This window comes from Triticum urartu, chromosome 7A (genome assembly GCF_056163025.1).
Source record: "Triticum urartu cultivar PI428250 chromosome 7A, HENAU_Tu73, whole genome shotgun sequence".
Classification (NCBI taxonomy): domain Eukaryota; kingdom Viridiplantae; phylum Streptophyta; class Magnoliopsida; order Poales; family Poaceae; genus Triticum; species Triticum urartu.
The window spans coordinates 78,336,400-78,359,388 of NC_141879.1; the positions used below are offsets into that span (position 1 = coordinate 78,336,400).

At 46.4% G+C, this 22,989-nt stretch overlaps 1 protein-coding gene, 1 long non-coding RNA gene and 1 pseudogene across 5 annotated transcripts; 2 read left to right on the forward strand and 1 right to left on the reverse strand.

The window, feature by feature from the left end:
• The first annotated feature begins 2,739 nt into the window (after nt 1-2,739).
• Nucleotides 2,740-5,191, forward strand: LOC125518344 (putative F-box protein At1g44080). Its single transcript, XM_087532802.1, has one exon. The coding sequence runs from the start codon at nt 3,818-3,820 to the stop codon at nt 4,982-4,984; it is 1,167 nt and encodes a 388-aa protein (XP_087388928.1). The 5' UTR covers nt 2,740-3,817; the 3' UTR covers nt 4,985-5,191.
• LOC147957965 (uncharacterized) lies at nt 5,084-8,232 on the reverse strand. 4 transcript variants are annotated; one of them, XR_015609908.1, is made up of 5 exons: nt 7,161-8,232; nt 7,031-7,063; nt 6,598-6,784; nt 6,183-6,233; nt 5,084-5,344 (listed from the first exon to the last, which is right to left on the reverse strand). It is a non-coding gene; the product is annotated as an uncharacterized LOC147957965 (long non-coding RNA). The 4 variants fall into 4 exon arrangements; XR_015609907.1 differs by having other exon boundaries at nt 5,119-5,350; XR_015609906.1 differs by lacking the exon at nt 6,183-6,233 and having other exon boundaries at nt 5,117-5,350.
• Nucleotides 8,233-18,138: 9,906 nt separating this feature from the next.
• Nucleotides 18,139-19,291, forward strand: LOC147957966 (uncharacterized; annotated as a pseudogene).
• Nucleotides 19,292-22,989: the final 3,698 nt, after the last annotated feature.

Sequence of the window (22,989 nt, forward strand, 5' to 3'; positions counted from 1 at the left end):
CTAGCGTCCCAGTCAACCAGCAAGGTTAGCATCAGTACTGTCTACTAATCTCTCTCAACTCTCATTTTAGATGCATAGAAATTTCTATATCCAATTTTAGTTATTTTAATGGTGACTTACAATGCTAATTCATTTAAAATTTGTTTTGCTGATCTGCTTAGCGGTTATAAAAAAAGCGCCGTCAAACATCACAAAGATTAATTCAATTTTTATGCATGTTGTTTTGAGTTCTCAACCTACTGATTATCGTTAATGGGGCTAATGCGCAAATCAATGCGCAAGTTATCAATGCCGGTCCAATTGAAGCCGTCTACTGAATTGCATGATAATCTACACTGAGAAGTGAATTATCTTGCAATCAGGTCATCTTCTGATGAAATAATTAGTAATTTTTATCTTATTGGCAATTATAGGGTAAACTTTAACTTATACAAATTGAACTATACTTTAATTGCGTCCAAGTGACGCATCAATACAGTATTGCAGTAAAAAATCCATTGACTTTTTGCTCTGTCATTACTGGAAAATTAAACCAACTCCATGTTTTTACAGGAAAAAAAAACATAGAGCTCTTTCATACAACATTTTTAAAAGACGAGCGCGGCAACGCCATTAACGATCTAGTAGTACATCATAAATGGACTGAGGCAGAGGATCTTCAAACATGTATTTTCTTTAGCAAAGTGGGTAAGATCGTGCCCTTTTTATAGTTGTTTAAATTTGATTACGACGCACAATCAACCATACCAAGTATTTCCCTCCTCCCCATCCCTGAGTGAGTCCCAAGCTAGAGTTTCTCAGTCTCCCGTCAGCGATGTTGTTGATCTGCCTTGTCTTGTGTGGTCTTAGGGCCATGAAGGCGCGGGTGTATCCCGACCCTTGCCGGTGGGATGGCTCATGCTATGTGCTTAGGTTATTTAGGGTTTGTATCCTTCTCCGAAAGATGAGGCGGCGGCGGCTTCCTTTAGATGGAATAACGTTCTTCCTGCCTAGCCCCCTCTCGGTGCTACGTATAGCGTCCTTGGAGAGTGTGTGGAGGTGCGTCCCCAACGGATCTTGTGGGATTCGGTCGGTATTTGTCTTCGGTGGATCTATTTGGATTCGGCCTTCGTTCGTGTGTGTTCGTGTGCCTTCGGGTTGGATCCTTCTGATATACACTTCTCTTCATAGAAGACGGTTGTTGTTCCGGTGTGCTGGTCGTTTAGGGTCTTACCATGGTGATTTCCCGACTGTCTACTACAATAAGGTTTGCCCGACTCTGGTGAGGGAGTGGCGATGACGGCAGCGCGCCTTCGGCTCGCTCCAGTGCTTGGAGTCATCGCCAGGTGGTCTATTCTTGCGTTCTTTGTACATGATGTTTTATAGAAATTGGAATTTTTCTTGCAACAAAAAATGACACGTAATCCTAGAAATTATTTTTTAGTCTTTTTTTAGAATCAATTTTAGTCTAATCCCACAAATTAATAATGACCAACAATGATATTAATTCTCCTTGAATAAGACCCAAGTTGTCCCAGTGGGCCGCCCTTGCCCATTCCCCCTCTCTAGTAACCGAAGAACTTAAAAACCGCAGCGACCATTTGTCGCTTTAAGTGACGCGAGAGGGCAACTTTCGCTGAAGGTTTTCCTCCACCTACGTCGTATTGGGCCGGCCCACTCGCCAGCACGTATAGATTAAAAATTCAAGAGATGAAATGGGTGAACAACGATTCGATCCCTGGCCTGCAAGCAGTTCGATTGGTGCTTCTACTTGAGGCTATTTCGAGCCTTTTTTTCTGTTTTTCCTTTTGTTTCTTTTATTTTTTATTCTTTCTTGCATTTTGTTTCTTCATCTTTGGTTTTTTGCCTTTTGTTTCTTCTCCATTTTTTCTTTGGTTTTTTGTTTTCTTCTCCATGTTTTGTTTTTCTTTTGTTTTTTCTTATGTTTGTTTTCGTTTTCACTCTACATTTTCGTATGTTTCATAAACATTTTTTAGTAAGTGATCAACATTTTTTGTGTACACGTTCAACATTGTCCAAACTCTTATTCAATATTTTTCAAATAATTATTCAACATTTTTAAAATACTTGTTCAAAATTTTAGTACTTATTCAACATTTTTCAAATACTTGTTCCACATTTTTCAAATACTTATTCAACATTTTGAATACTTAGTCAACATGTCAAATACTTGTTCAACATTTTTCGAATACTCGTTCAACAATTTTTAGTACTTATTAAACATTTGTCAAATACTTTTTAAACATTTTTAACTCTTATTCAAAAATTTCCAAAACTTGTTGAACACATTTCAAATACCTATTAACATTTTTTTAATGCTTATTCAACATTTTTCAGATATTTTTAAACATTTCTAATATGTGTTTTTGAAGAGTGTTTTTTTCATATATATGTATAATTTTTTAAAGTATAAAGAAAGGTACAAAAATAAAGGAAAAAAACAAGAACAGAAAAAAGGAAAGAAAAAGGCTGCAGCCTCCTGCGCGGCTGGGCCGGCCCATCTGGGCTCCCCACAGCACGAGGCTTTGCCCCTGTGCTCGCTTAAAGCGAGACATAGGGGCGCCCCTAAAATACCCCAAACTCTCACCGCCGATCCCAATCCCTACCTCACCGCCGATGTGAGCCACGCCGGAGATTCCCAAGCCGCGGGCGCTTCCTGCCGCCGAATCGATTCCCTCGCAGGCGAGGCCACTAGGAGGACCTCAGGAGTAAGCTGTAAGCCCTAGCTCCTCTACCATTTCTAGTCAGGGCTCAGGGGTTAATTTAGTTGGTTGGGCGGATCGACGCTGTACCTGCCCAACGTTGTCTCCTCCAGTAGATCCGTGCTTGGAGACGGAAATTTTACCTGCTGTAGACCACAAATGCTTAGGAATATGTGCCTCCGATGAGCACCGGCGTAAGTTTCGCCGTGCCCTGAAAACAAATAGCATCTCTTTTGCAGATTTCCACTTAATTTGCCTAACCAAATTACTAGTATTCCTTTTCTTTTGGTCTGAGAAATCATGTTTAGGGATATGTACTTGGTTCAGATGTACACCTATCACGGTTTCAGCATGGCACCCCTCTTTTTCAAATTGCTCTTTACCTGACCAACATTTGTTTTTTTTAGTTCATCTACACTTGCTAACAGAGTCTTGATCTGATGTAAAGTAAAATATTCAGTGACATACTTGGCTTCTGATGGAATGCGCAGGCATCGTTTCAGTTTCAGTCTGTAATTGAATAAGATGGTAGTTCTTTTTCTCTACATATTTTACTTGACAGAATGCCCTCCTCTGCTTTTTCTTCTATACACAAAACTTACATGCACTGTGTGCTGTAACTGATCATTAACACTGGGACATTGCAAATTAGAATTGGGAATTGGTATACTCATGCTGCTTCTGTGGCGTTTCTAGTTTGAGGAAAAGGAATCAAAGGGTTATCTTTTGTGTCATAGTCGTACATCTCATTATCTAGAAAAATAGTGCTTAGTACTGTCTAATCTTAGTTTGCAGACTTGCAGTTATGACTTACGATGAAAAGTAAATAGTGCTAGTGTGCTGTCTACTGCAGCTGTTAATAACAAGTGCAAGAAGCATAAATGTGTAGTGCAAGGCTAGTATTGCGATGTAGTATCACTAGTTCATTTTTGTGTGATGGATTTATGGTTCCCCTGCATCTTCATATTTTGATAATAGCCTGAACTTCTTCAGCTTTCTTATAAAATTGAGCTGATGACCTTTGGTCTTAGAATGGTACAAGAAGCATATGTATTGCTAGTTGCAGTTCTTATTCTGTTTAACTATGAACCCTATGTCTTCGCTTGTAGACTTGTATGATGGAGGCTGCAATGTATCGCCATTGGTCAGATCTTCAGCCGGAACTCCTGGGCCTTGTTCTCAAGCACCTGCCCTCCCTGTCTGACCGTGTTCGTCTAAGAGCAGTCTGTCGCACCTGGCGCTCTAATAGTATGTTGCAGCCCCTTCCTCTGCCATTCCCGTGGCTCACCCTCCCAGACGGTACTTTCCTCAGCATTCCAGGCAGTGAAATTCACCGCATACCTGTACCAGAAGGTGCTTGTTGCCAAGGCTCCATTGACAACTGGCTATTCCTCATTGACAATGGTAATGTGTGCTCATTGATGAATCCTTTCTCCAAGACTGCATTAGAGCTTCCTAATCTAGTGGCTGTTTGGGAGCGTGAGATACGTTACCACTCTGACCGTAAACCAATTTTCTATAAGTTGGTGGTGCCCTCTCCCCTGGACTCATCACCTCATTCCCCTGTCGTTGCACTAATCATGGACGATGGTTGTTTCCATACACTCTGTATTAGCCAGCCACCGATCGCCACTGGCTCGCTCAGAGATAATAAGGATCCACGACTGTTCCTCAGTGATGTTGTATTCTTCAACGGGAAGTTGTACGCATGGGGTCGCTTCGGCCAGCTATTCATCGTTGATTTGGACAATGACCGTACCATTTCATCCATCAGCTGCATAATTGACTCTTTGGGTGATATAGGTGGAACACCTCAAGATTTGTCCATAGCAGAGGAGTACATGGTAAAACCGTATCTCATTGAATGTGGGGGTAAACTGTTGCTGGTGGCAAGATGGTTTCGCTGCACGCCACGTTCGACAAGCTACGATGTCTTTGAACATAAGCGTACTGCCGTGTTTCAGGTCTTTGAGGCAGACCTGCACACCAGCCCCGGTCGATGGAGAAAGGCCACTGAGTTGGGTGGCCATGCGCTCTTTCTTGGCCAACATGGCTCCAAGTGCCTGCCTGCTGTGGAATGCAGTGGATACCATGAGGATTGCATCTACTTCATGTGTGACTATGTCTGGCCGACCTCTTCTGCGAATCCTCTTTGCGACTCTGGTGTGTACAGCATGAGGGATGGCACAATCACGCCATTGCTGTCAGAGGCAGCAGCAGCACCGCTGCAGCGTGTTGGACAGTGGCGGCCCACATGGTTCTTCCCTCCTCAAGCTGTGTGATCAATCCATCAGGTTTTGTTCGGTTGTTTTGGAGATTCTCAGCACATATATGCCTCCCTTGTTCTGCTGAAGCCCTGTCATCCCACCCAGCCTGGGTGCTTCTCATGACTTTTACCATAGCAATCTGCTACTGTGTTATCTTTATTAGCATGATTGTGTACACATCAAAAGTCTTGTGGATGATCTTATATGGGATGTGTATTTGAATGCGCAGTCTTCATGATAGCAACTTGTGAGCTTGTGTCATGTACTTGAACAAACTTTTTCTTTTTGCCCTGAAGCTGAAACAAACTTGGGAGGCCCATTAGCCCTGAATCAGGATCACTGTGATACCAAGTTTTGCTCTGAACTATGATCATCCTGCAACTGAGATAAATAAATCAGGATCGTGCACACAAGTGGTCAAATTGTCTGCTTAAGAAGTGAAGGTTCAGTTTTGGTCTCAGATAAGATAAATTATAATGTTACAAATAATTCCATACAGATGTATTAAATATTATCTTCAACTTTCTGATCATAATATTTCTTTTATAAATTTTATGAGTGAAGAGATTGTGAAGTTTGACATACATTTTGGGAGAACATTTTTGATTAGACGAAATATAGCCGCGTGTTTTTCTAGGGGTGCAAACTAGATGAGTTTGGCCGAGCTTGTTGTATAAAACGAGGGAGTCCAATTTGACTCGAGCTGCAGAGTATGTTTATACCCAGCTTTTAAAATCGCGAGATGTTTTAGCTAGAAAAAGAAAACTTAAACATCTCAATAGTGTTGACAATGTGATTGCCTAAAAATTTGGAGATTACTAGATGATACCCCGCGCATTGCTGCGGGAATTTGTAGCATCGTATAGGAGAAGGATTTAGTAAGTGAGTAAACTGTAAACCGTGAAAAAAAATCCTTCAAAAAGTTATGAGAGGCTTCAAAATTTTAATTGATAAAGAAGGTTAGCTTGTTGGTTTCAAAAAGTTTTCATAGTACCAAAGTAGTGAACTTTTTGTCAGATTATCAACGAAGATTGAACCAATGAATGATGATGCATATGACAATTCTTAGTTGAATATGCTGGAACAGACAGACCTATTATGAAGATTAAAAAGGTGAATTAGCTATTTTTACTTGAACACGCTGAAAGAGATAGCCTTATATGGAGAACAAAAGGGTTATCTAAGGTGACTGAGTGAAATTCTGAAGACGTACATTTCACAGAACTGAAAATGTGTCGCATCAACTAACCTCGTCCATTCTTATCTGACAAATACAATTGTTCTTTTCAGGAGAATACATAATAGTACATCCAATAGGGACTACTAAATATTGAACTGGTTCGAAGCACCATAACTAAGAAAAACACATGTTAAATGTTGCAGATCTTCACAAACTGAGGAAAAAAGTTAAGACTGAAAAATACCAGTTCTTGACTTCTTGTGTAATCTCTACTTGGATCGTGAACCATATACTACATCCTAAGATCAATTTAGGCGGATTCAATATTCGCTGGGCATAAAGACCAATCATGATATAGCAATATATTGATTCTACATAATAAGAATCAGTTTGCGCTAGCCCCATCGGACATAATCTATTAAAAAATGTAGTAGCACATACGTGATACCTTCATTCAACTATGTGTGTTGGTGATTCCTGTCTATAAAGAATCCAATCTCATCATAAGAATTCATATGACCGAACAAAAGGAAATCATTGATATGCTCCAGCGCCATATGACATGAAAGCATCAGTTGAAAATGTGGAGAACATGCCAGGAAATTTATTTGGATCCATCTGCAGCAATGGCCTTCCTGCAAATGGCACATGACAAAGAGTAAAATTTCACGAAAATCTAGTTATGTAGATCTACATCCAACCTGACTGAGAAAATGGAGATGGCAGATCAAGATGAGCGACATGACTGGCTCAGGTATCATTCATCGTCTAGTTTGAGTTAGATAAACATATGCGTGCGGCAGCCTATAATCTGTTGCAAAAAAAAAATCAAGTGTTCTTCATTGTTGTATCCAATTGATTGCAGATTGAAAGACACTTACCACTTCTTCCAATTAAATCCAAACACCATGAATCTGATACATCAACAAATTGAACGGGTAGGAAGCAAGAGTCAATAAGAATCCCAAATTATGCAAGATGGTTGAACACCTAATAAAGATGAAGGTGTACATGTAGAGTGATTCGGATTTGCCGATCAGGTGGCTGCGTGGTGGCACCGTGGCGGCGGCGAGGGCTCCAGTTTTGTCCGCCCAACACACTTGGTGCCTGAAGGAGAAGGGGATGAGCCATGGTAGAGGCTTGAACTCACTTTCAGGAAGACGTACCATAGAGTTTTTCAGATTCCCAAGCAGACGTCCTGTAGGTGCGGTGGTGGCAGCCAGGTCTCCAATTTTTCCCATCTAGACACTGGACGGAGATGAGCATCGACGAAGGAGGCTTCAACTCGGTTTGACTTCCCAGAGCAAACATTAACAAATCTGGATAGGAGTTTGGACACCCAGCTATTGATAGTACTGATGCAAATAGAGAAGATCGGGAGGGAGAAGAAAATCTACCAGATTCGTCTAGAAAATAGCATGGGAGACGATGGATGAATTAAACTTGTGTACCGCGGCCTGATGGGATTGCTTGCCGCCGCTGCCGGCTTCTTTTGCCTCAGATGGTTCGTGGCTGTCTGTGCGAGGAGGGGCCGTACCAGGGCAACGCCTGCGCACAGGCTTCCTCAGTTGCGCGGGATGGCCGCATCAGGCGCGTCCGGAGCGTCCGGCGTGAGAGGCCCGGAGCAGAGCGTCCGACTGGAATCGGGGCCGCGACGGCGATGGCCGCGTCTGGTGCATCTGAGGACGCCATCTGGCGAGGAAGGACCGGAACAGAGCAGCTCGTCCGAGGCCGCCGGCGGAAGGAGGGCCCGGAGCAGAACAACGGCGCGCGCACAGACTGATTTGGCTGCACCGGGATTGCGGCATCGATCACTCCTTCCACGGGAAAAAGGTTGATGGGAATCCAACGCGAGCGCCATAGCTAAGAGCTCGAACGTGCTTACAATCAGGAAGGGCCTTGGTGCGGTGCGGGAGGAAGTGCCTTGGTGCGAAGTACTATGTATAGTGCGAAGGTATTGGAGGGACGGGGAGATTGTAAAACGGAGGGGTGGATGATTGCTCACATCCCCCATCCGTTTCATGTGCGTTTGTGGTGGGGAGACCGGGAGTGGCAGAAGAATAGGAGAAGATGAGCAGTCGGGGAAATTAAGGCCTGGAGACATGCGCAGTTGGCGGGTGGCTGGGAAAAAACTGACGGCAGACGTGGCGCTGTGATAGGTGGATATGCTTTACTGAATGATGACGTGGCATAAAGCCGATGTGGACAGTGTGCATGTTAAGAAAATTGGTAATAGTGAGGATCAACTTCTTAAGAATGTTAGATTTGTGTTTCCATGTTAAACATTAAAAAGTCTAATTTATGTTAATAGGTGATGATTTTTTATTCCAAGCATAGGATGTAAAAGATATTGTAAATTTTGTTCTATTTATTACTCCATATAATAACATGATAAAATGGTACCCTAAAAAAACGTACTAATTTTTTCAGTTGGGCCGTATCGATGGAGGATTGAGGTCCCTTTTTCAGCTGGGCCGTGAGGCTTCGTTGGACTGGGTGGGCCAGTATAATTCGGCCAGGCTTCGGTACACGGAGTCACGGACGACTTTAGTCAGGAAAGATTGTCTCAAAAATAAAAAGTCAGGAAAGATCGATCGATCATGCTTGCCTTGAAAAAAAGAGGAGTTTTAAAAAAGAAGAGAAAGACTAAAAAAAGCCTAAAAAGGGAATGATCGATCCCGCGTGGCGATTGTGGGAAGAGCTTGACGAAAAGAAGTTGCACAGGGCCGTGATAGGAGAAATTATTTATGCAAAAACGTCTTAAGAGAGATTATTTATGCACAATCATTTTGTTATTGTGAATAAATAGAAAAATGTCCATCCAATCCAATTTAATCGCAGCTGTACTAGAGTTGTGTCAATTTTTTTTATTAGAGTAGTTCTTCTCTACATTTGAGCATCATTATTCTCGTGAATTAATCTATGGTTGGATGGTTAGAGGGACTGTGGTATCCCCAGCCCACCAGGGTTTAAATCCTGGTGCTCGCATTTATTTCTGAATTTATTTCAGGATTTCCGGCGATGCGCATTCAGTGGGAGATGTTCCCGTCGACGACGAGGCGCCTACGGTGACTTCATAAATCTCAAGATGATATGTCAGCTTAGTCATTCAAAGATTCTCATATGGATAAGGTGTGCGTGTATGTGTTCATAGAGGTGAATGTATGCACGTGTATATGAACGTTTGTGTCTATACTGATGTTCAAAAAAATAAAAAAGCATCATTATTCTCTTCCTATGCGGACTACTATCCGTCTGTGCAAAAATTTAGTGGTTATAAGGGCCTCTTCTAAATCTCTCTATCTCCCGATTTCATAAATTACTAGAGAAAAGCCACCCCGAACGGTTTAGCTTTTGAAAACTTAGGGCCTGTTCGGTAACTCTCAACTCCTCGCTCCTTCAACTTCGAACCTGGAATTGGGCCAAACGGGGAAACTTCCGGAGTTGTGAATGAGAAGCTGGTGATGATTCTAGTGCAAAATTTGAGGAGTCGAGAAGCTGGAAAAAGCAAGCTCCACCAAAACAGCGAAGCAGGAGTTGTAGATAATTACCGAGTTGTGCCACCGCCAAGTGAGACTTGCATACCGATTCGGTCCATCCTTTTCTCTCGCGTACCGACCATTCGCCTTGGCTGGGCTATATCCAAGACAAATCGGCTACCAGCCCAGGCTAGAGGAAACAAATGAGAAGTTGTCCACCCGAACGATCGTTAGCTCCAGATATTTTAAAAAGAAGCTGGCGGCTGGTTGATGGCTGAGGAGTTGAGGAGTTCATGAAGCAATACAATATTGAACGTACAAATTATGATGTTTTTTGTCGTTCATTCCATACTCATCATTTCTCAATAAGATTCTTCCCAAGATCATCATATGCTGCGGGATATCAAATGTCATGATAGGAGGCAACAAAATGGGCCATCCTTTCAGCCCTCCGTCGCATTCGCACAAGATGTCCCAAGAGCTCATACTGAGAGTAGTCTACATCGTGACCACGCTCATTCTCGATGATCATGTTATGCATGATCACACAAGCGTGCATGATGTACCAAAGCATTTTTTGATCCCAAAATCTAGCCGGTCCTCTCACAATAGAAAATTGAGCTTGCAAAATCCCAAAAACTCTCTCCACATCTTTTTTAGCCGCCGCCTGAGCATTGTGAAAATTAAGATTTTTCTTACCTTCCGGCTTTTTCAACGGCTTCACAAAGGTTTGCCACTTTGGATAGATGACATCCGCTAGATAATAGCCATAGTTGTATGTACGATCATTTGCTACAAACTGCACCGGTGGCAAATCACCATTTGCAATCTTATTCATCAGTGGTGACCGGTTGACAACATTGATGTCATTCAAAGATCCATGCATTCCAAAGAATGCATGTCAAATCCAAGTCTTTTGAGCGGTCACCGCTTCAAGGATTATAGTGAAACCTTTTTTTTGGCCGTGGAATTGCCCATGCCATGTCTTTGGACAATTTTTCCAACTCCAATGCATGCAATCTATTGAGCCAAGCATACCAGGAAAGCCGCGAGCTTTGTTCATCTCCAATAGCCTTGCGGCGTCTTCAGCATTGTGAGATCTCAAATACTCCTGGCCAAACACTTGCACAATTCCGACTGCGAAGCGCTTGACACACATGATGGCTTGACTCTCACCCATAGCCAAGTGATCATCAACTAAATCAGTCGGGATACCGTATGCCAACATACGTAAAGCAGCTGTCACCTTCTGAAAGGTGCTATGCCCGAGCTCTCCGGCGGCATTCCTCCGTTGTTGAAAAAAATCTGTCATGGCTCGCTAGTTTCTCTGCAATGCGCCTAAACAACTCGGTGCTCATCCTAAACCGGCGACAAAAATACGACTCGGGGTATGTGGGATTCTCTACAAAATAATGCCTGATCAATCTGTTGTGGGCATTGATCCTATCCCTCCAAATTTTCTGTCGACCCACAACCGAACTACCGTGCTTCGGTTTTTTATTGATGTGCATAGCTAGGATCATTGCAAGATCCTCCTCCTCTTCCATATGAAATTCTTCTTCGGAAGAATCATACTATGCTATTAAAACTATAATCAACATGCACCAAATTCATGAAGTTTGAGCAATACATATCTTGCAGGCATTTTATCGAACACCTTGTGGGCGTCGAGCGGCAGCGAGCGCCCGGGCGCTGTTCGTCGAAGGATGGATGCGCGCGAGGGGCGGCGGTGACTAGAGGGGGCGGAGGAAGCCGCCGCGGCGCGGGGATAGGTCGGGGAAGCGCCGGAACAGTCGCCGGGTGGCGCGGGCGGCGGCGGCGCCGCGACTGGAGGGGGGTGAGTTGTGAGCGAGCGCGTGAGAGTCCAGCGCGCGGGAGCGGGCGCAGCAAATAAGCGGCGCGTGATGGAGTTTCGGCCCGCGTGCCGAACTAGATATGCCGCGCGCGCGGTTTTTGCACGCCCGCTGGAGCCACTATACCGGTTGCGCGCGCGCTAAAATGGGCAATTTTGCGGTGTGGCGCTTGTTTGGCGTGGCTATTGGAGATGCTCTAAGATGGGCCGGCAGTGCAATTTTGCGAAGCAAGGGTTTCCCAGCTCCACATTTTTAAGAATCTGGAGTTCCTTTTATTTACAAGCAGATTGCCACCGCTTAAGAAAACGGTTCGATCCCCTGTCTCCCTCATACACGCACGAACAGCTAGGTCCCCTCTCCCTCTCGAATCCCTAGCGCTGCCATCCCGCCGCCACGCCTGGCACAGCCCGTCCCCGGCCGATTCCTATCCTAGGCCAACAGATCTGGCCTTCCCAGCGATTTCCTCGCCGGTTCCCGTCCTCATCGCCGCAAGTACTACCCTCAACGAGGAGTAGCGCCACAATAGGAAGGACGAGGTCACCCCCACGCATTGACGCCCGAGAACACCCCCCCCCCCCCGCCCGCCCCATGAGCAAGGAGGAGCGTCCCAACGACCAAGCCCCATGGCCCAAACCGCAAGGCGATCTCCTCCATCCTTCTTCCTCTCGATGGTGTACCCATGGTTGTTCGTACTGTTAATGGAAACTGCAAAAAAAGTTCAAATATGACTGTGCTGTTTCTGTTTTTATTCGGTCTGTGTGCAGTTTGGCCTAAAATGGGCTCCTTCCAGCGTGCCCAAGGTGGCAACAAGTAGGCCTTTAGCGCCCCAGCTGGGCTTCCAGCTCAACCAGGCGCTAGGGGGAAGTTGCCTGCGTCTAGAACGTTTTCCAGATCGCTAGAAGAAGCGAGAAGCCACGTTAGAAGCCAGCTATGAGAAGTTTTAGAGAAGCTAGGAAATTTCAGAACAGGCCCTTAGAGCATCTCCAACAGCCACGCTAAACAAGCGTCGCGCCGCAAATTTTTCCATTTTAGCGCGCGCAACCTGTAGACTAGCTCCAGCGGGCGCGCAATAACCGGGCGCGCGGCATATGTAGTTGGGCGCGCGGTCCGAATCGCCAACTCGCGCTGTGTATTTGGGGCGCCCGCTTCCGCGTGCGGCACACACGAGTGCTCGCGCCGCACTCTCTCCTCCCCACCACCTTCGCCCCGCGCGCACCGGTGCCGGCGAACTTGACCCAATGGACGCACGCGCCGGCACCCCGCTCACCCCATCCTACAGTCGTGACCCCTCCTCCGCCGTCGCCGCCGCCGGAAACCCTAGCGCGGGGAGCGTTGGCCTCACCACCGCCGGATCTCCTCTGAGCATCGGCCTCGCGCGCAGCCTCTTCATGCCGCCGCGGATGACCACGGCGGCGGGTGGCGTCGCGCCGGCGCCGCCCCGTGCCGCCCCCCTCCCTCGAAGCTCCCCAATGTGGCGCGGCCGAAGAAGGGCAAGACATCCGCGAAGAAGAACAAGGCGGCGGACGGCTCCAGCACCTCGAAGGCGAGGAGAAAGAAGCTTGCAGGGCGTGTGACAGCGCGGCGGCTACCGAAGCGCTGGCGAGCTCACTCGTTGAGCCGGCGGCCGATGCGCACAACATGTTCGACGATATGCCCCAAAGGTAGAAAAAAATTCCAACTTTTCTTTTCTTGTTATTTTTTGAATGCATTCATATAGATAGCTTATTTGCATTGTTCTATATATTTTGTAGTCTCAACGATGATGCATACATGTCAACTATGGGTGTTGGCTCCAACAATTCACATTGGTCTCAAACCAATGGCATGCATTTCGAAGAGCATGAGTTCGAGGTGGACGAGGATGGTGAGGGCATTGTCGACGCATCGAAAGGAAGAGCGTGCAATTACACCAACGCCGATGACATCTTACTATGCAATACTTGGTTGCAAGTGTCGAGGGATCCATCCGTTGGAGGTGATCAAAGTAGAGATGCTTATTGGGGACGGATGAAATAACACTTTGATGTTCGCAACATGAGTGGAATTGACCGCTCCGAGAGATCACTTCGGTCCCGGTGGTCGACAATCAACACGGATTGTCAAAGGTGGGCGGCCGCACAAAAGGCGGTTGACAAGTTGAACCCAAGTGGCATCAATGAGGACGATAGAGTAAGTGTCATTTCATCTATGTTCATCATACTTGTTGTTGGTGTTTGAAGTGCTAACTTGCTTTGTTTTCATGTAGTACAACATTGCACAAAACTTGTTCAAAGGAGAGGAGAAGAGAACCAAGAAGGGGAAGATCAAGAAAGGAAGGATATTTACCTTGCCTCATTGCTATGAAGTGTTGAAGGATGATGAGAAATGGAACAAGCGTGATGATTTGCATTTGAGCAAAAAACGCAAGCGAACAATTGAGTTGAATGATGATGATGATGAGGAGGAGGATGCATCAAGTGACAACAAGAGAAGCCCCACACCCAACTCGGTTTCATACTCGAAGCCAAAACGACCGGATGGGTGCAAGAAAGACGCAAAAGAAAAGAAGAAGAGGAAAGGAGATGATGAGCTCAAAAATACTATGAAAGCTATTGTGAAGGCAAGAAAAGAAGCCAACGAGATGAGGAAATGGCAAGGAACCAAGATGCCGCGGCCGAGGAGAGGAGGTTGGCGGCCGAGGAGAGGAGGGTGGCGGCCGAGGACAGGAAGGTGGCTTTGGAGGAGAGTGTTAGAATAAATCCGAGACATACCGTCAATCATCCGAGGACCAAGCAATCACACAAGCACGACACCGAGATTTGTTAACGAGGTTCACTGATATGGCTACATCCCCGGGGCCTGACTATGGGCGCTCCTCCCCATGACACCGCTACAATACCGCACCCGGTCACCCTGGACACCGGCACAAGCCACCGGCTTCCCCTGCGTTTCGGTGCTATTATGTTGGCATAGGTTACATCATGTGTCTACCCTAACTATATAAGAGAGGCCTAGGATACAAGTGTCGTATTAGGAGACGACTCCATATCCTATCTAAACACAATACTACTCAGAGTCCAACTGTAACCTACCGTGTACACTATATTCGAAACAACTCTAACATACAAATGAAATCTTACTATGCAATACTTGGTTGCAACTGTAACCTTGACGAATATACTCCACCACCCTGGATTTATCCATGTGTCAAACTTCCATGTACAATGGAATTGAGCTTATCCCATGAGAACCGCTGCTACTCCAAAAACTCCATATGACTCCACCTGCAACTTGTAGTCCCTTCTTTTCTGGACCACAGTCAACACTCGAGCAAAATTAAGTTCCTTGTTACTCTAGTTTGCGCTCCCAACTTTCAGAGTATCAGTCCAACATCATCACACACTGATCACTGACCTACGTGAAAAATGAACAACTCACGTATTGGGTGTCACAATAAGAGTTACCTGAACTCAACATCACCGCTCCTTTCTTGACCGCCTGTCTGAAACTTGAAGGAATTTCACCATTGCTTTTAGTCATCCCGAGTTAAATTCGTAGTTGTCTCATCACATGTATGACCACCAGAGCCCTGGCCCGTCTCCATGTCCCGTGCACACCACACGCCTCGCCGCTATTACCGTGTCGAGCCTCCGCTGTCTCGGTTGAGTCTCAAGGGCCGCGACCCACACCATTCAACCCCCACTGCAGAGTACCACCGATCATCATCGACCGATGACGAGTTTCACACTTTCATCCGATCACTGGGCTCCAGTTCATACTGCGTGTCACTCACTTTTCCCGCTGAAATAGGCTTCGACTCTATGAGCTCTTATGCTGTAGCCCCTCAATCAGCATCAAGTGAAGTCCTCCAGACTCCAGCTCCACCTTCAACATGACTCCATGGTAGATGATCAGTCCACCCTCGCGTCCCGTCGACTTCAAGCTCACATGCGTACGTCATCTTGAATCAACCCCACGTCATAGTCCCGTCGAAGCCGCACAAGCCCTTGGGCATGTGCCACGTGTTTCCATGCCTAGAAGTCGGTCACCATGAGCATCACGCTCCTATGACGCTGTCGTCGATCCCACCACCGTCTTCTGTACCAACCGACTTGCGTCGATCCGTCAGACTGCCTAGTCCGACCCAGCCAAACTCATTCGACTGTATGACACGCTCGAGGCCCCCAAATCGTTTTCCGCGAATTTCCATCCATCACATAATAATTCCATCTCAGCTGACATGACTTCCCGCAACGCCTTCAAACATCTCTATTGTGTCAACAAATCCGAGCTATCAACTCCAACCAAAAAACCTTTTGGTCTTCTCACGTAGCTCCCTTGACATAAATTTTTAATGCTGACTAGTTGCCTTTGCCTTGCCAACGCCTACTTTTTTTTGAGGATCAGCCAACGCCTACTCCTGATGGATACGTATCGCTTGACGGACCTTTCCCATTCGCTGACTGATTTACATGCCTATTCGTGTCATATAATATAGAGAGAGAATCGGTCTTCTTTTGTTTCCAAAACAAATCTACGCCCGCTACAGCCTCTAGCTTGCAACGCGCGAGAGTCACGCACGCACGTCACACGGCCAACTCTTTTTTTTAGCATCAGTACAGACACAAGTGCTCATATACACACGCATACACTCACCCCTATGAACGCCCACACGCATACCCTACCCCTATGAACACCTCCAAGAGACTGAGCCGGCATATCATCTTGACATTTACGAAGTCACCATAGGCGCCTCGTCATCGACGGGAACGTCTCCTCCCACTGAAAACATATCGCCGGAAATCCTGAAATAAATCCAGAAATAATGCGAGCATCAAGATTTAAACTCTGGTGGGTTAGAGATACCACTGTCCACCTAACCAACTCAACCACAGGTTGATTCGCGCCACACGGTCAACTCGGCCAGCCCGCCTGCTCCGTGTCCGTTGGGCCACGGCCTAGTAGCCCTGCCGGCTGCTGCGCAAACCGCACGCACGCGCTTGCGCCGCAGCCCTAGCGAGCGCTTTGCCTGCCTTGCTGCCCCGCATAACGCCGCCGCCGCACGTCTGGCCCGACGTACGTGCCATGCCTGTTCGCTCGCCTGTCGATCCGCCCGATCGATCGCTGTATGCATGCTGCCTGCTACCTTGATCGCTTATATTCCGATGAAAATTGCAACCAACATCTGCGTCTCGATGTAACTCGCCGACAACAACACCCGTATTACAATCGTCTCTTGCAGATTTCCTATCGATATTTTCATCCTCCTTTCAATGATCCACGACCTCCGAACAACCTAGCTCATGATACCATTTGTTAAAATAAATCTAAGACATACTGTCAATCATTCGAAGACCAAGCAATCACACAAGCACAACATCGAGATTTGTTAACGAGGTTCATCGATATGGCTACATCTCCGGGCGTCCTTCCCATGACACCGCTACAATACCGCACCCGGTCGCCCTGGACACCGGCACAAGCCGCCGACTTCCCCTGCGTTCCAGTGCTATTATGTTAGCATAGGTTACATCGTGTGTCTACCCTCGCTATATAAAAGAGGCCTAGGATACAAGTGTCGTATTAGGAGACGACTCCATATCTTATCTAAACATAGTACTACTCAGAGTCTAACTGTAACCTACCTTGTACACTATATTCGACACAACTCTAACAGAGAGGAATGTGAGCAATGAGGAGCGAACTAGATTGTTGGAATGGGAGAAGCACTTGTTCTTTCTGGACACATCTATCCTCAATGAGGCGCAAAAGGAGTATGTCAATATTGCCCGTGAAGAAGTCTTAATCCAAAAAAGAGTCATGATTCGCGCAATGGGTGGCGGTGGCCTTGGCGCCATGGGTGGCGGTGGCCTTTACGCCATGGGAGGCATGGGTGGCTTCGGAGGTACCATGGGCGGTTTAGATGCCATGGGTGGTTTTGGAGCTACCATGAAGACCATGGGAGGCATGGGTGACTTTGGAGCACCCCCGACGCTATGGCCGTCATGGGAGGCATGAGTTTTGCTTCTCTCATGGAAGGCATGGGTGCACCTTCGGCCGTCATGGGCGGAATGCCTTCCGGTGTGCCTCCTCACACACATTTCCATAAAGATGTCGTTGGAGATCTTGCCAACACCGTCGGAGCTTCACGTGGTGCGGTGCGCGATGAGGCGGAGGAAGAATCGTCTTCCAAAAATGAGGACGAAGACGAGGACGAGGCTTGATATGTCTTTCGTTTGTGTCATGAACTTGGTTTGCATTTTGAACTTGATTGAATGAACTTGTGGGCATGCATTTTTATTCATCAATTTGTTTGTGTGAAATTTATGTCATGTTCATTGCATTTTGAATGTTTGAAATCCATTTTATGTCTAAAATGCAATGTATGCAATGCCCTGGCGAGTCGCAAGTGCTGTATTTTTTGCGCGTTACTAGAGCGGCGCGCGCTGCATTTTAGCACGCCCGTTGGAGCCAGCGCTGCCGGCCGCACAAAACTAAATAAAGGACACGCGGTAAAGTAGTTTTTAACGTGCGAGGTGTAGCGCGGTTGTTGGAGATGCTCTTAATCGTACAAACCTGTGAAGGAATTGTAGCAGGAGGCGCCACGTACGTATCCAGCCCTAGCAATCTCGATTCGTTGCTATAATAATAATTAAACAAAAAGCCCTAACGATCTTGATGGCCTCGTCTGGCTCTTGCCGCCGCCGCTCTCCATGGCAGGATCTCCCGGCAGAGCTGCTGGGCCTCGTGCTCCTGCGGCTGCCGTCGCACGCCGACCGCGTCCGCCTACCCGCCGTGTGCCGTGCGTGGCGCTCGGGCGCAAGGCTGCAGCACCCGCTGCCGCCGCTGCTCCCTCCCCGACGGCACCTTCCTCAGCCTCCCCGACGGCACCGTTCACCGCTTGCCCGTCCCGGACGATGTCTACTACGGAGTCTCGACCGGAGGTGCGCTCTTCCTCGTGCACGACGACCGCAGGTTCTCCCTGACGAGCCCTTCCTCCGGGGCGACCGTCACTCTCCCTGAGCCACCGTTATGGTTTCCAACAGATAAGATCAGCAAGGCGGTGGTGTCCGATCACCTCGTCGCCGTTCTGCGCGATTCAAGGGTCTCCGTCTATACTCGCGGCAGCAGGGACCTGCCATCATGCATGGAGCCGGCGCCGCCTGCATACAATTCCATCGCCGACATTGCACTCTTCCAAGGGAAGCTGTACGTCCTCACCCCGAGAAGAGGAGCTACATGTCCTGGACGCCGGCGCCGATCAGCAGATCACAAACGTCTGTTGCATACGCAAAATCCCGACCCTGGGCCATGGTTATTACGACCTCGACCATATATAGACGATGATGATTATGTCAGTCGGGACTACCTCATCGTGTCCGGCGATCAGCTACTGAGGGTAAAACAAATGATACGTATGCCATCACTATATAAGCTATGGACGGGTGACACGCGGATAGATCTGCAACGGACTTACCGGTTCCATGTCTTCGAGGCCTCAGAACTGAGCTGCGGCCGTGGACGGTGGAGGGATGTCGGTATGTTGATGGGGCGTTCGCTCTTTGTTAGCCAAGGCTGCTCCGAGTCGGTCCCTGCCGCTGCTGGCACCGGAATTCGACAAGATTGCATTTACTTTCTGACCAAAGGTAGCATTATCACCATATCCAACCGGGACTGGCTTATGAAGTGGACTCGTGAGAATCCCTTTCTCGACTCTGGTGTCTACAACCAGACAGTAGCACCGCTGCCGTTGGAGACATCATGAGCGGCGTCCACGCTGGGGACTCGTGATGGTATGTGGCCTCCAGCTTGTCTTTTTCCAAAAACTTGAGTTACTTAGCTAGGCTGCTTATGATTGTGTCAAGCTACTTAAATGGTACTAGGAGTATTATACAGGATTTCCGGCCTGTCAGTTCGAATGATTTGAGATGAACTTTTTGTTTACCCATGCTACTTACACGCTTTTATTACTTAGTTTTCCAGTTTACAGACATCCGGTTGCATCCATTCCAATTGCACATGAACACGCACATGAGCTCTCTCACATTGCTCAACTTACTCTTATGCACACTAACATAAGAGATATGATTGATTTGTTTGGGGGGTGTATCCAGTAATCAGTTATTTTCCTAGCTTGCCTACACTCATATTTTCTCACCATTATTAGATCCATTGTTGAAGAAATCGTTCATTGGTAGCTACTCGGTTGGCTGGTGAGTAGAGGATTAGTAAGCTAATCAGCGAGTTAATCAATTAATCAGACGGTTTATCCGTGTAAGGGTTGTGAAATAGGTTGGAAGCGTTGAACCCTTTGTCTCGGGCCACATTGGTATATATTGGGCAAAAGCCTTGGCGTAGAAGTTGTGGAGAGATCGATCAGGGAGATCATTACAGGAGATATTGGAGAGATAAGAGAGATACGGGAGAGAGAAGAAGAGATAGAGCAGGAGTACAAGTTTAAACAAGCCCTATCTCTATACAACCTATTCTAACACTCCCCCTCAATCTGAACCTCAAGAAGCTTTGCCAAGGTTGAGATTGTATGTGAACTTTTCCAATCCTCTCATAGTGAGGGGTTTTGTAAACCCATCTGCAAGCTGATCTCCTGTAGGAATAAACTTGATCTCAAGCAACTTCCGAGCCACTCTTTCTCTGACAAAATGAAAGTCAACCTCAATGTGTTTTGTTCATGCATGAAAAGCAGGGTTAGCTGAGAGATAGGTTGCACCGATATTATCACACCATGGTCTTGCAGCCTGAGGAGCTTTAATACCAAGCTCATAGAGAAGTGTCTGAATCCATATTACTTCAGTTGTAGCATTAGCCAAGGCTTTATATTCAGCCTCTGTACTTGATCTCGAGACAATGGCATGTTTTCTTGCGCTTCATGACACAAGGTTTGTTCCAAGAAATACAGCAAACCCACATGTAGATCTTCTATCAGCACATCCTGCCCAGTCTGCATCTAAATATGCAGTTACAAGAAGAGAGGAAGACTTGGTAATGTGAAGTCCAAGACCTTCTGAGTACTTAAGATACCTTAGAATTCTCTTAACCGCAGTCCAATGAGTAGTTCTAGGTGCATGCAAGTATTAACATACCTTGTTTACTGAGTAGGAAATATCAGGACGAGTAAGGGTTAAATATTGCGAAGCACCTACAACACTCCTATAATTTGTTGCATCCACTGGTTCAAGAGCTTCTCCACTTTCTATTGTGATCATTTCTGAGGTAGAAATTGGTGTATTGACCGGCTTGCAATTTTCCAAACCCACTCTTCTGAGAATATCAGTTGTGTATTTTTACTGTGAGAGAAGTATGCCATCTTTGATTTTCTTTACTTCTATTCCAAGAAAATAGTGAAGATCAACCAAGTCTTTGAGAGCAAACTTCAACTTTAAATCCTTAAGCAAGCAAGTAGTAGCTTCTACACTTGAACTATAACAACAATTATATCATCAACATAGACAAGCACAAAAATAGTAACATTGCCTTTTCTAAAAAAGAACAATGAGGTATCTGCCTTGGATGGTATGAACCCAAGGTGTTGCAACTGCATGCTCAATCTGGAATACCAAGCTCTTGGTGTTGGAAATATGCCCTAGAGGCAATAATAAAATGATTATTATTATATTTCCTTGTTCATGATAATTGTGTATTATTCATGCTATAATTGTGTTATCCGGAAATCATAATACATGTGTGAATACATAGACCATAACATGTCCCTAGTGAGCCTCTAATTAACTAGCTCGTTGATCAATAGATAGTCATGGTTTCCTGACTATGGACATTGGATGTCATTGATAACGGGATCACATCATTAGGAGAATGATGTGATGGACAAGACCCAATCCTAAGCATAGCACAGGATCGTGTAGTTCGTTTGCTAGAGCTTTTCCAATGTCAAGTATCATTTCCTTAGACCATGAGATCGTGTAACTCCCGGATGCCGTAGGAGTGCTTTGGGTGTACCAAACGTCACAACGTAACTGGGTGACTATAAAGGTATACTACAGGTATCCCCGAAAGTATCTGTTGGGTTGACACGGATCGAGACTGGAATTTGTCACTCCGTATGACGGAGAGGTATCTCTGGGCCCACTCGGTAATGCATCATCACAATGAGCTCAATGTGACCAAGTGTTTGGTCACGGGATCATGCATTATGGTACGAGTAAAGTGACTTGCCGGTAACGAGATTGAACGAGGTATTGGGATATCGACGATTGAATCTCGGGCAAGTAACGTACCAATTGACAAAGGGAATTGAATACGGGATTGATTGAATCCTCGACATCGTGGTTCATCCGATGAGATCATCGTGGAACATGTGGGAGCCAACATGGGTATCCAGATCCCGCTGTTGGTTATTGACCGGAGAGTCGTCTCGGTCATGTCTGCGTGTCTCCCGAACCCGTAGGGTCTACACACTTAAGGTTCGGTGACGCTAGGGTTGTAGAGATATTAGTATGCGGTAACACGAAAGTTGTTCGTAGTCCCGGATGAGATCCCGGACGTCACGAGGAGTTCCGGAATGGTCCGGAGGTGAAGATTTATATATAGGAAGTCCAGTTTCGGCCATCGGGAAAGTTTCAAGGGTAATCAGTATTGTGCCGGGACCACCAGAAGGGTCCCCGGGGTCCACCGGGTGGGGCTACCTATCCCGGAGGGCCCCATGGGCTGAAGTGGGAGGGGAACCAGCCCTTGGTGGGCTGGTGCGCCCCCCATGGGCCTCCCCCTGCGCCTAGGGTTGGAAACCCTAGGGGTGGGGGGCGCCCCACCTGACTTGGGGGGCAAGTCCCCTCCTTGGTCGCCCCCCCTTGGAGATTGGATATCCTAGGGCCGGCTGTTGGAAATATGCCCTAGAGGCAATAATAAATTAGTTATTATCATATTATACTTCATTGTTCATGATAATCGTTTATTATCCATGCTAGAATTGTATTGATAGGAAACTCAGATACATGTGTGGATACATAGACAACACCATGTCCCTAGTAAGCCTCTAGTTGACTAGCTCGTTGATCAATAGATGGTTACGGTTTCCTAACCATGGACATTGGATGTCGTTGATGACGGGATCACATCATTAGGAGAATGATGTGATGGACAAGACCCAATCCTAAGCCTAGCACAAAGATCGTGTAGTTCGTATGCTAAAGCTTTTATAATGTCAAGTATCATTTCCTTAGACCATGAGATTGTGCAACTCCCGGATACCGTAGGAGTGCTTTGGGTGTGCCAAACGTCACAACGTAACTGGGTGGCTATAAAGGTGCACTACGGGTATCTCCGAAAGTGTCTGTTGGGTTGGCACGAATCGAGACTGGGATTTGTCACTCCGTGTAATGGAGAGGTATCTCCGGGCCCACTCGGTAGGACATCATCATAATGTGCACAATGTGACCAAGGAGTTGATCACGGGATGATGTGTTACGGAACGAGTAAAGAGACTTGCTGGTAACGAGATTGAACAAGGTATCGGGATACCGACGATCGAATCTCGGGAAAGTATCATACCGTTAG